General features: G+C 43.9%; 1 protein-coding gene across 1 annotated transcript in view; it reads left to right on the top strand.

Annotated features, from left to right (window-relative positions):
- The window catches only part of MTUS1 (microtubule associated scaffold protein 1), a 121,962-nt gene extending 110,391 nt beyond the window's left edge, over positions 1-11,571 (top strand). The window contains exons 7-13 of the mRNA XM_023737224.1: positions 2,647-2,861; positions 3,946-4,051; positions 5,261-5,334; positions 5,460-5,555; positions 7,391-7,507; positions 10,710-10,807; positions 11,358-11,571. Coding sequence (XP_023592992.1) covers positions 2,647-2,861; positions 3,946-4,051; positions 5,261-5,334; positions 5,460-5,555; positions 7,391-7,507; positions 10,710-10,807; positions 11,358-11,571 — 920 coding nt within the window. The remainder of the gene's footprint in view (positions 1-2,646; positions 2,862-3,945; positions 4,052-5,260; positions 5,335-5,459; positions 5,556-7,390; positions 7,508-10,709; positions 10,808-11,357) is intronic.
- The last annotated feature ends 264 nt before the right edge of the window (positions 11,572-11,835 follow it).

Here is an 11,835-nt window from a genome sequence, read left to right on the forward strand (position 1 = left end):
CACACACACTGTGTCCCAGCGGACCCGGGGAGCTCTATGCTTATACACGCACACACAGTGTGTCCCAGCGGACCGGGGGAGCTCTCGGAGAACCCTGGACACAGCCTTTACGTCTCTGTCCTTTTAACAGTATTCCATGAGTCTTTACATCAGATGGTTCCTCAGGAACCCAGGCCAGTTAGTTCAAAGTAAGGCAGTTTGTGCGAGAAACAATTGCAGCCCAGCTGTTCTCCCCCCAGCATGCCCTGCCCCATAAACAGGGCAAAGGTCTGTGCACAGCTGCAGGCTGATGTCAGAGTTTGGGCTTGGTCTGCTGTTTGGACTACTGGAATAACAGCAGTAAACCACCCGCTCCCTCATCTGACCTGTTTCCTCCTTTTCCCCCTTCCCGTTCCCTCAGCTCTGTCCTCCCTTCACCTCGGGTGACTGTGGCCACAAACCTAAACACTTTGTGGCCTTCTTTGATTTTTTAAACAGAGGGAACAACCCTGTCAGCCTGCTAATGTGAGGGGATTTCCATATACCCTATTGATTTTCAAGTCTGATGCACCATAAGTGAATATTCAGACTGACAGTAGTTTGATCATAAGCAAAAATCTGTTGCCATCAAGTTGATTCCCACTTGTAGCAACCCTATAGGACAGAGTAAAACTGCCCCATAGGATTTCCAAGAAGCTGCTGGTGGATTCGAACTGCCAACCTTGCGGTTAGCAGCCAAATGCTTAACCACTGCACCACCAGGGCTCCTGATTATAAGCAGGTGTATTAAAATTAGGCAGGTGTAGCAGACTGTTAACTTCTGCATAGAAGCTCTTCTAGCCCAAAGTATGAAGATGGTCTCTTAGTTTATTACTTGGTAATTGGATTCACTTAAATGTTTCTGTCTCTGACTTAGGCGTTCAGATGGGCTAGGATCGTGTTATTACCTTTATTTTTTTGCTTTGTGGATATCTGAAATTCCAGGAGGAATATGTGAAAAGGCCGTGTGGGACTAAGATTTCTCTGTCTAGAAAGCTATCTGATGCTTTTATTGATTATTTGCAAAGTATTTTTGTATTGCCTACTTCCATATAAATCTCTAATGTGGAATTCATACAAGGAGCCTACAGAGAAAGTTCATGGCCCCATCATTTTACTTATATCCACCTACTCCTCACATATCGACTCTCTCCTTATCTGACATTTTACATTTGCAATAATAGTAAAAAAAATATACTATCCAGCTATTTTGCACCTTAACGATGTATGTCTGGCAGTAACCCTTTCATTACTAGTGGTACATATAGGGCCCACCTACATTTTCTGCCTCTCAGGTCCAGAGGAACATATGTGTCCCACATGATATTGAGTGATCTGATGTGGTTATTCTCTATTTTTGCATAATGCCTGTTTTCACATAACAACCTGATCTTTGGAACCTAACCATGTCAATAAGTGAGGAGTGGGTGTACATAGGAAAGTTCATTGGTGGAAGATGATGTTGCATTTACTCTTTTGACTAAGATTTCAATGCTTGAATCTTTTTTTTGTCTCCTTTGCTAAATAGTATCATAAAAGAAAAAAATGAATGTGAAGAGGGTATTTATGAACCTGGATGGCCATTTTGTCTTACTAAATTCTTTTGAAGAGAAAAAAATAACTTCCAATATTTAATCCCAAAGGACTGAGTTGTCAGTAATGTTCCACGTGATAGCCCCTATAATCTAGCCTCCATCTACCTTTTGGGTTTTATATTAGTCTGTAGGCACCCTGGGACATTGAAAACATGCATCTTCTTCACCGTTACAATAGCACTCAATGTACTTTTATTTAAAAATAGGTGAAGGAAAGCTTGAAATGTCCAAAGTCAGGCTTCTGAGAAATTATAGAGCTATTTAAAGATTAGTGCGGATATATGTACTTGCATGCGTATGTATACGTGTGTGCGCACGTGTGTATGCTCACTCCCTGTCATATTTTGGTAGTAATTATATTTTTGGTAGTGATGGTGAAGAGGTAGGATGCTCTGATTTTAAATTATGTTGACCAAATTATTTTGCCTCTTTAAACTATGTTAACCTTCCAGTATGTTCATATTATATTGTAGTGAAATACGTTTGTTTGTTTTTCTAAAATTTGGGTGCTCTGGTCATTCATGTTCAGTATATGCTAGTATTTTGTTTTGATTACTGTATTTTTTAAATAAATTGAAATCAGCTCAAATTAAGTACAAGCTTAAAGTCCATTTGTCTCTTTTCTCTGCCTTCTCTTTTCTGCTCCTTCTCTGTCCTTGGCTTTTCCCTGTACTGGTTGGCCCTGGGTAGAGTCACTTGTCCCTAGAAATGTCCCAGCCAGTTGGAGAGTCCCTCTCCTTATGGCCAGTACACTGACTGGTCACCACGCAGAAGGGTGACCTTCACTTAGGACCTCGCCTCTTCTCAAGTACTTCTCTTCTGCTTGCTCGTCAGTTACTTTCTTTTTCTTTCTGGCTGCGAGAGACCATTTCCTTTTGTCCCTTTTCCAGGTCACTTCTCTACTGTTAGGCTTACAAATCTGAGAACCGAGGCATCCCTGTGTTTATGCTTCCAGCTTCCTGTGCGTGTTAGGAATTCAGGATGCTGAACAAGTTAAATGCCCTCTCCCCTTCTCTTCTCCGTGTCTTTTCAGTCACTGCTTCGACCACCTGTGAGAAGTTAGAAAAAGCCAGGAATGAGTTACAAATAGCTTATGAAGGATTTGTCCAGAAGCTAAACCAGCAGCACCAGACTGATCTCACAGAATTAGAGAACCGGCTTAAAGAATTTTACACCGGGGAGTGTGAAAAGCTTCAGAACATTTATATTGAAGAAGCAGAGAAGTATAAAACCCAACTGCAAGAGCAGGTCTGTGCTTTTGGAACCTGAGCGTGTCATTGCTCCTGGCTGTTGACTTGCAGTCTGGCGGGTGCTCACATCCAATAATGGGTTTCTTTTTGTTTCGTTTTTATTGCTAAATAGGTAAAAAAGTTTTTTTTTTAATTAAACATTTTCTTATGATCAAAGTAGTATACATATGTTGAGTGAAAGAAAATTAAGAAGAACCCTTTATCCCACTACCCAGAGATCATCCCTCTGTGGAGCACCCTGGTGGTGTGTTATGTACATTTCTTCTTCTTTATTTTAATGGCACTTGCTTTATAACCCATTTTTTTCACATAAGAATATATCATAAATCTCTTTTTAATTTTCTTGCTCCCTTTTTAATTCCTGTTAAAAAAACAGCCTGTTGCCATCAAGTTGATTCTGGCTCATAGTGACCCTATAGGACAGGGAAGAACTGCCCAGTAGGGTTTCCATGGAGTGGCTGGTGGATTCAAACTGCTGACCTTTCGGTTATCAGTCAAGCTCTTAACCACTGCACCACCAGGACTCTTTAACTCAGTTACCCGTTTAGCAAACGTTTATGGAGGGTCTATTATAGGCCGCACGTGTGCTAGGGGCTAAGGCTATAGCAACGAGAATGAGAATGGCAGGCGTAGAACTTAAGTGGCGCTGTGTGGTCCTGTCACTGTGAAAACTATTTTCACTCCTGATGCTGGACTCACAGCTGTTGCTATCAGTGAACCCTGGCGAACTTGGGTGCTTATGTCACAAGAAGACTGGCAAATCCAAGCTGGATTGCTCTTTGCATGGGTTGGGTTGCCCTGAAACTTAAGTGCACATCTATATTCAGGGTCTCCCAGTGTTGCTACTTGAATATTCAAGTTAAGGCTTTTGGCTTTATTGGCACCCTGGTGGAGCAGTAGTTAAGAGCTCGGCTGCTAACCAAAAAGGCAGCAGTTCGAATCCACCAGCCACTCCTTGGAAACCCTACGGAGCAGTTCTACTCTGTCCTGCAGGGTCACTGTGAGTCGGAATCGACTCGATGACAACAGGGTTGGTTTTTTGTTTTTGGTTTAGTAAACTTTTGTTTTGTTTTTTCTTACAGTTTGACAACTTAAATGCTGCCCATGAAACGTCTAAGTTGGAAATTGAAGCTAGCCATTCGGAGAAAGTAGAATTGCTGAAGAAGGCATATGAATCCTCCCTGTCAGGCAAGGATGCCTTTTCTGTTAAAATAGAACAAGCGCTAATGTAACAGCAAGATACGTGATAAAAGGGAAATGATTCATAACCTTCCCCTCCAGAGATGTCGGTGTGACGTTCAGTTTGGAGCGTTCTTAGCCTCTTTTTGTATTGTTCATTGTTAATGGATGCCCTGCCCTTTAAGCATGCAATCAGAGTTTGTTGTAAATGCCAGCCTTTTAGGAAACAGAATGAACTTTGAAAGATACTTTTAAAGGCCCCGTTTGGTGATGGTGGTTGCTTTTTAGCAGCTTAGGGTCCTGGGAGGCTAAAGGGGTCACTCACGTCCTGGCCACGGTCATGTTGTTGTGCTGCCGTCCAGTCGATTCCGACTCATAGCGACCCTGTAGGACAGAGTAGAACGGCCCCATAGCGTTTCCAAGGAGCGCCTGGTGGATTCGAACTGCTGACCTTTTGGTTAGCAGCTGAGCTCTTAACCACTGCACCACCACGGCTCCAGCCACAGTCACAGATCCGTGCAAAGCACTCTTGCTCCCCAGCGCTCTGCACATACTTGGACATGCTGTGGATTGTAGACGGCGCTTGTTGAATAAAGAGTCTCTCCTTTTTATTATTCCGTCTGCCATGATTGGGAGGGTTGAGCTAGGGAAGAAGCAGCAGCTATCTCTTCCAGAACATTTCTTAGGGTAGCTCAGGTGTTCACACTCAGCTTGCTGCGTCCTGCAGAGAGACCGGAAATGCGGTGAGGAGTGGGCGCATGACCTTCGGCAAGGGCCTTTCCCATCAGAAAAGTAGAGTTTCTGCGTGAAGCCGGAGGCAATAGCATGCGAAGGTGACTGGCCCAGGGTAGACATCTGTAAATGTTGTTTGGTTCCTCCCTGCTAGAAACGGCTACAGGCTTCTGTGTGTTTCACGAAGAGTAAACTGAAATAGCAGAAGGAGCGCCCGACCTGGACGCTGAGGGTTAGGCTGGGAGGCCCCTGAGGTCACTTAGCCTCCGTGGGCCTCAGTGCTCTCAGCCATAAAATGGGAATATCAGCCCACCAGACAGGGCTGTTTGAAGGGACAGATGGCCTCGTTTATATAAAAGCATCATACAAATGTATAGTAACATATGTTGTTTTATAATCAATTCTTACATGATTCGCTTTAGAAACTGCAGAATAAAGTGATCTCATAGAATGTTATTGCCTCAAAAAAATATCACCTCTTTCCAGAAATCAAGAAGAGCCATGAGATGGAGAAGAAATCACTTGAGGGTTTGCTTCATGAGAAACAGGAGTCACTAGAGGTGGGTGAAGCCCAATACAAACAAAAAAAACATTCTTGATGTTTGCGTGTGTTGGGTATGGTTCTGTGCGCACTGGCTGTGTCTCCTTGCTAACTGACATTTCACAAATCACCGTTGTGTTTTAGAAACAAATCAGTGATCTGAAGAGTGAAAATGATACTTTAAATGAAAAGTGGAAATCGGAAGAAGAAAAACGAATATCAAGAGAGAAAGCAAATTTAGTAAGTTGTGTGTTCCTTCAGCACTGCTGGATTTTCCTTCTGCTCAGTTGCCTTCTAGAGTCAGTCACTCAAGTGTTCAGCAGCTGGAGAAATACCACCAGTTTGAAATCCTTTTCATGTCTTGCAATGCGCTTTTTAGGCGGTATCAAACAGCTGCTTTGTTTACTGGTGGCTTTTTTTGAATCCTAAAAACTGACATATAGTTGGAACCCAGAAAACCAAACCCATGGCCACCAAGTCAATTCTGACTCACAGCAACCTATAGGAGCCCTGGTAGCGCAGTGGTTAAGAGCCCAGTTGCTAACCAAAAGGTAGGCAGTTCGAATCCACCCCATAGGGTTTCCAAGGCTTTGACAGAAGCAGACTGACACATCTTTCTCCCACAGAGCGGCTGGGGGTTTGAACGGCCCAGCTTTTGGTTAGCAGCTGAGCTGCTTAACCACTGTGCCACCGCCAAGGCTCCTTACAAAGATGGAAGTCTGATATATTTTGAGTGGTCTAAGCTAATGCCTGCGGGAAGACAAGAATATTAATTAGGGCTAGGATTTTATGTGAAGGTTTTACTTATTTATCTACTTTTTAGAATAACTGCTTTAATGATGTAATTTACATGCCATAAAGTTCACCCATTTTACAATTCAGTGATTTTTAGTATATTCACAAAGTGGTGCGTGGACCGCCACCGTCTACTTCCAGAACATGTTTATGACCCCGAAAAGTAACTATACCCACTGGCAGTTGTTCCCCATTCCCCTCTTGCCCAGACCCCAGTCCACCATTAACCTACTTTCTGTCTCAGAATTTGCCCATTCTGGCCATTTCTCCTATAAAAGAAATGATGTGATACGTGGCCTTTTGCGTCTGGCTTCACGTTCTCAGTGTTCACCCGTGCTGTAGCATGAACCAGGACTGCATTTTTTTTTGTGGCATAATGATATTCCATTGTATGGATAAAGCCTTCACTTTTGGAAAGTACAAATTTCTCTTGTAAGCTTAACTTTCTCTTGCAACTTATATCCTTACTCGCCTGCCTTTTTTTTTGAGGAATTTTTTTTTTCTTGCTCCTTTTGCCTTTTAAGTCGCTATTTTCATTCCATATATTTGTGATCTGAAACTGTTGAAGCAAAGCTTTTTTTGCCACTTAAAATCTGTTGCCAGCTCATGAGGTACATGTGGGTCTCTCCATGGGCCCTTGGGTTGATAATCTCATTGGGAGACTCTGTAGACATTTTAACAAAATTAGATGAGGTCATATTCAGTGAATCTTCAAAGTTATGTATTCTGGAAGATTTGTAGAAAAAGTCAGTGGTTTCAGAAGAAATTTAGACTTACATGCGGGGCATAAACACTGTCATTTCCAAAAAGCCTGATAAATATCCTCTTTCCATTGCTATCAGTTACTGAATTTGGTTGGAGAAAACTGTTCCCTTTTCTGCTCCCCGACACCAGTAGAGGACTTCACAGATTGCCTGATCTCCAGCCGGAGGTTGGTTCTGTGTTGTAGCCAATGGTGTTTCTCTCATTTCTCAAAAAAAAAAAGTTTGATGGCTGCCAACATTTTTTTTTTCCATATTAAGTTACTGATAAATGAATGAAATGTTTTCATTTCATTCCTGTGACCCGTGTCTTTGAGGGTAAAATGATTGTAACCCTTCTTTTTCACCTTTTTCTTGGACACTGTGATAAGAAGGTGGAAGCTGCTAGCTACTTCAGAACGTGATTTGTCTGTATTATTTCTAAATACAATCAAAAGTCCTTTATATGAAGGATGTAGACTGTGTGAGTGTGTGTGTGAAACAATCAGTCGCAGAGATGTCCCGCCATGTCTCTTCCAGAAAAACCCTCAGATCACGTATCTGGAGCAAGAACTCGAAAGCCTGAAAGCTGTGTTGGAGATCAAGAATGAGAAGCTGCATCAGCAGGACATCAAGTTAATGAAAATGGAGAAGCTGGTGTGTTTCCTTCAGAATTGTGGGTTGAGGGTCCTATGAAGCCAGGTGGTATCTGTGAAGTAGTACCTGAGCTCAGAACTGGAACTGTGGGGTTGGGCTAGCTGCTGCTCAAGTCATACGGAAGTCATACGGAAGGGAAAGGAGGTTACATTTCTTTTCTAGGTTTGCTCAAGGCTGATTCATTGCTTAGATGTTCCTTATTTAACAAACATGTTAAACGTTGTGTATTACCTATTTAAGGAACATAGAAAGCAGATTTGGGTGCTTGGAAAAACTATAACAAATCAGCTTCATGGTTCAGTGGTCTGCAGATCCTCATCTGCTTAAGAAAAATTCTAAAATAATGTAAAATCGGTATTTTAATATATCACCAACTCTAGGCAGGCTTCTTATGTCCAAAATAGTTGGATACCTAAATTAATCCAATCGGAGCCGTTCAGTCTTGCTCTCTAAATTTTTTATCTTCTTATGAATTGTTGTCAGGTGTCATTGAGCTGATTCCAACTCACAGCAACCATGTGACAGTAGAACTGCCCTCTGGGGTTTGCTAGGCTGTAATCTTTATGGGAGCAGATGGCCACGTCTTTCTGCCACTCCTAAATTAGAATGTCATAAAAGCATTGTGCTCTAATAAAATGAATCCAGTTGGACAAATAGCAAGCATTATGAAAAATACGAGGAAATTTCAGTTTGCAGCCTCTAGGATAAAGAACTGATGTTGGTGTATGACAAGTCTCCCCAAACTATGTGTTTGAACGGCGTGCCTAGCATTCCGCATCAGTCTTGGCTCAGCCGTGGCACACAGCTCCTATCAGCCAAGCGTCTAACCAAGTTGGCGGGGTTGGAAAGGCAGCTTAAGTGGTCCCAGCCATTGCTGTACTTTGCTTTTGACTGTGCCAGCTGCCTAGCTCAATTTGCTCCCCCTCCAGTTATCAGCGGCTCACTGCTGAGTAAATGTCTCAGGTAAACCCAGACCATCCCTGGACAGCAGGGAGCATGGATCCCATTCTTTCTGTGTGTGTCTGCTTGGAATTTTTTTAGGGGTTACGGGGTGGTTTGTACATGTGGGTTGTTGTGGTTGTGTTTTCTTCTGGTGAGGGAGGTAAAGTCTAAGTAAAATCAAAACCAGACCCACTGCCATTGAGTTGATTCCAACTGGTAATGATCCCATGGGTTTCCGAAGCTGTAGTCACTTCGAAAGCAGACCGTCACATCTGTCTCTGAGAAGGCACTGGTGGTTTCGAACCACCAACCTTTTGGTCAGCATTCAGCCACTTTGAAGGCTAAGTGTCCATCTCAATACTTGGGCACTTAGAATTACAAGGAAATTCTGTTTTTTGAAAGGAAAGGAACTTGGATGTGGTTTGTTAATGGGCCCAGTGTGGTACTCAGGGCTTTCTGCCAAAGATCACTCCGTTGCGTCAAGCGTGATGGCTCTGCCATCTCGAAGTCGGTGATGACTCAGCTAACCCTGTTCATGGAGCCCTGGGGCGCAGTGGTTAAGAGCACATTATGTGGCCCATGTGCCATTCATGTATCAAAACTTAAAAAAGAACAACTCATGTGCACTAAACACGCTGCTGTAAAATTACCAACACATTCTAATTTTTGTTGATCCATCAAGTATTTCTGTTTCTTGCCATGCCCCAGAGGCGCCATGATAGTATCAGTCGGCATTAGTGTGTGGAAGAATGGCTTGACAAGATGACAGGTAAATCCACAGCTACGGTATGTAGTTGTAAGCTTCAAGCCGTTGTAGAAAAGAAGACCCTCAGAGAGCAGGGAGACTTTTTCTAAATAAGAAAGCTTTGGTCTGAAGTTCGTTTTGCCGTTGACTAGCTCCGTGACACCGCCCTGGCTGGTCACCGAGCTGCGTGACACCGCCCTGGCTGGTCAGCGAGCTCCGTGACACCGCCCTGGCTGGTCAGCGAGCTCCGTGACACCGCCCTGGCTGGTTTCCTCTTCTGTAAACTGAGGGGTTGCAGTAGGTAATTAGGGCCATTGACTGCCCAGATTCTGATTCCAGGTTTCCCTACCTTTGTTTTATCTTGAATTCCTCTATAATTACTGGAAATTCCAAAGTCCCTTTTTTCTCACATTCAGGTCCCATTTTCTGGAAAGTCATTTCACCAGCCTGGCTTATCCTGAGCATTTGTGGATAGTAGGATATCTTGAGAATGATAGGACTCCAGACTAAGAACTGTAAGCAAAGTAGATTAGTCACATGCTGCAGTGACGAGGGATTTAGAATTAATTCTGACAGAGCTATGATGTTGCCTCTTAAACAAGAAATAAAAATCTTACCTCTAGAAAATGAACTGGGACGTAATCAGCTCTTCATCACGTTAAGTGATTAAATGTCTTCAGGGATCTCGTCCTTCAATCGCTCAACTGATCAATTTGTTTTCCTTGAAAGCTTAGCCAGGGTGGGCCCGCAGAAGAGCACCCTGGTCTTTGAGTGAATTGAGGAGGGGGGCTTTCTGCAGTTACTTCTCTCATTTGATGCTCTACAGAGCTCTGTTCAGTTGTAGTTACTTCTCTCATTTGATGCTCTACAGAGCTCTGTTCAGTTGCTGGTTTGTGGGGGCCACTTGGAGGTAAATGCCAAAGGATAACGATGAAACCGTGTTTAAGGCCATAGTAAACATGGCCAAGAACTAAGAACTGTTGGCCTCTGAGGTTCTTGTCAAAGGTGGGAATTTTAGTTGCAGAAATTTACCATAAGACTATGTAGAACCCTTGTTTGGCTATGAACCGAAAGGTTGATGGTTTGAATCCACCCAGAGGCACTTCAGAAAAATCAGCCATGTCAACCCCACCGAGCACAGTTTTCCTCTGACACGCACAGAGTTGCCATGAGTTGGAGTCAACTCGACGGCAACTGGTTTTTGGGTTTTTGATAAATATCGGCTGTCTGAACTGCTCATTTTATTTGACTAACTTGAAGAGGGAAGCGGCGTGGCCCCCCGGATGGCTCAGGGTGACTCCCAAAAGAGTATGGCCTAGAACACACCAGTTACCCGCCAGTTGTCACGGCTTTCAGCTGGCCTGGTATACATCTTAAGTAACGTCTAGATACTATATTTACCTTCTCATTAATTAAATCTCTCCAGTGCATGAGTGTGTCAGGGACGTGCTGTAGGAAGTGAGGGACTTTGTTTTTTAGTGTTTTCTAAGTGTTGGAATTCTCATTTATGCCAAGGTGGACAACAACGCAGCCCTGGTGGACAGATTGAAGCGATTCCAGCAGGAGAACGAGGAGTTAAAAGCTCGGATGGACAAGCACATGGCAATTTCAAGGTACAAGTTGTCCTGTTCCTCCAAAGCTCCCCTGTTCCTTGAACATCCAGTGTAACTTTCTTAACCATATTCCACCCATGTACCTCCTGGAAATGTGATTGGAGGGGATGGTTAAGTGGGGCACTAATTTCTATCTGGAAAACATTGTTCCAGCACTTCATGGTTGTACCAAAGTGGCCTGAACCAAACACAGACCTAAGCAAGGAAGCCCTCGCCCTGGCCTCCTAGCTCTTGAGATTGCTTTCAGAAAAAGAGCAACACGAAACCAAACAGAAAACAGCCTCAAACGTTTAAGGAAGTCTTAAAACTTGAATAACATTCGTGGAAGTGTCACTCAGCCTACTACTGTCGAAAGTGCCAAAAAGTGAAGTTTTCCCCTGGCTCGAGCCCACGTTTCCAGGGTTCCTCAGCCAGTGAAACGCCTGTGACCCGTACCTCTGTGCATGAATCCATCTTGTTCCAAAGGGAGAGTCGTTTGGACTTCTAAACCTAAAATGGTAAGAAACTTTTTTCAGGTTAAATTTTAACCTACAGTCTGTTTGTTTTTGAGGCAACTGTCCACCGAGCAGGCCGTTCTACAGGAGTCTCTGGAGAAGGAGTCGAAAGTCAACAAGCGGCTGTCCATGGAGAACGAGGAACTGCTGTGGAAGCTGCACAACGGGGACCTGTGCAGCCCCAAGAGGTCCCCCACCTCCTCAGCCATCCCTTTTCAGTCGCCACGGAATTCTGGCTCCTTCCCCAGCCCCAGCGTCTCACCCAGATGACGCTCTCTGGATGCTGGGAGACTGCCTTGGGAGCATTCTGACACAGGTCTGCAGGACTGACCCTACCGGTGATGGGGGGAGCGAGAGCTACGTTAGCTGACGTGTAATTGTCGCTATAGAACTGGAAAGTAACCACCGCCGGAATGGGCTATTTACGAGACCAGAACTCTGGAGCAAGACTTGGCTCAGCCCAAGGGAGTCCTCCTCCAAAAAGGGTCTCGGAATTTACCTGCCTGGACGTTGTTGCACAAAGCACTTCAAGAA

The sequence above is a fragment of the Trichechus manatus genome, unplaced genomic scaffold (assembly GCF_000243295.1).
Source record: "Trichechus manatus latirostris isolate Lorelei unplaced genomic scaffold, TriManLat1.0 scaffold00099, whole genome shotgun sequence".
NCBI classification, from domain to species: domain Eukaryota; kingdom Metazoa; phylum Chordata; class Mammalia; order Sirenia; family Trichechidae; genus Trichechus; species Trichechus manatus.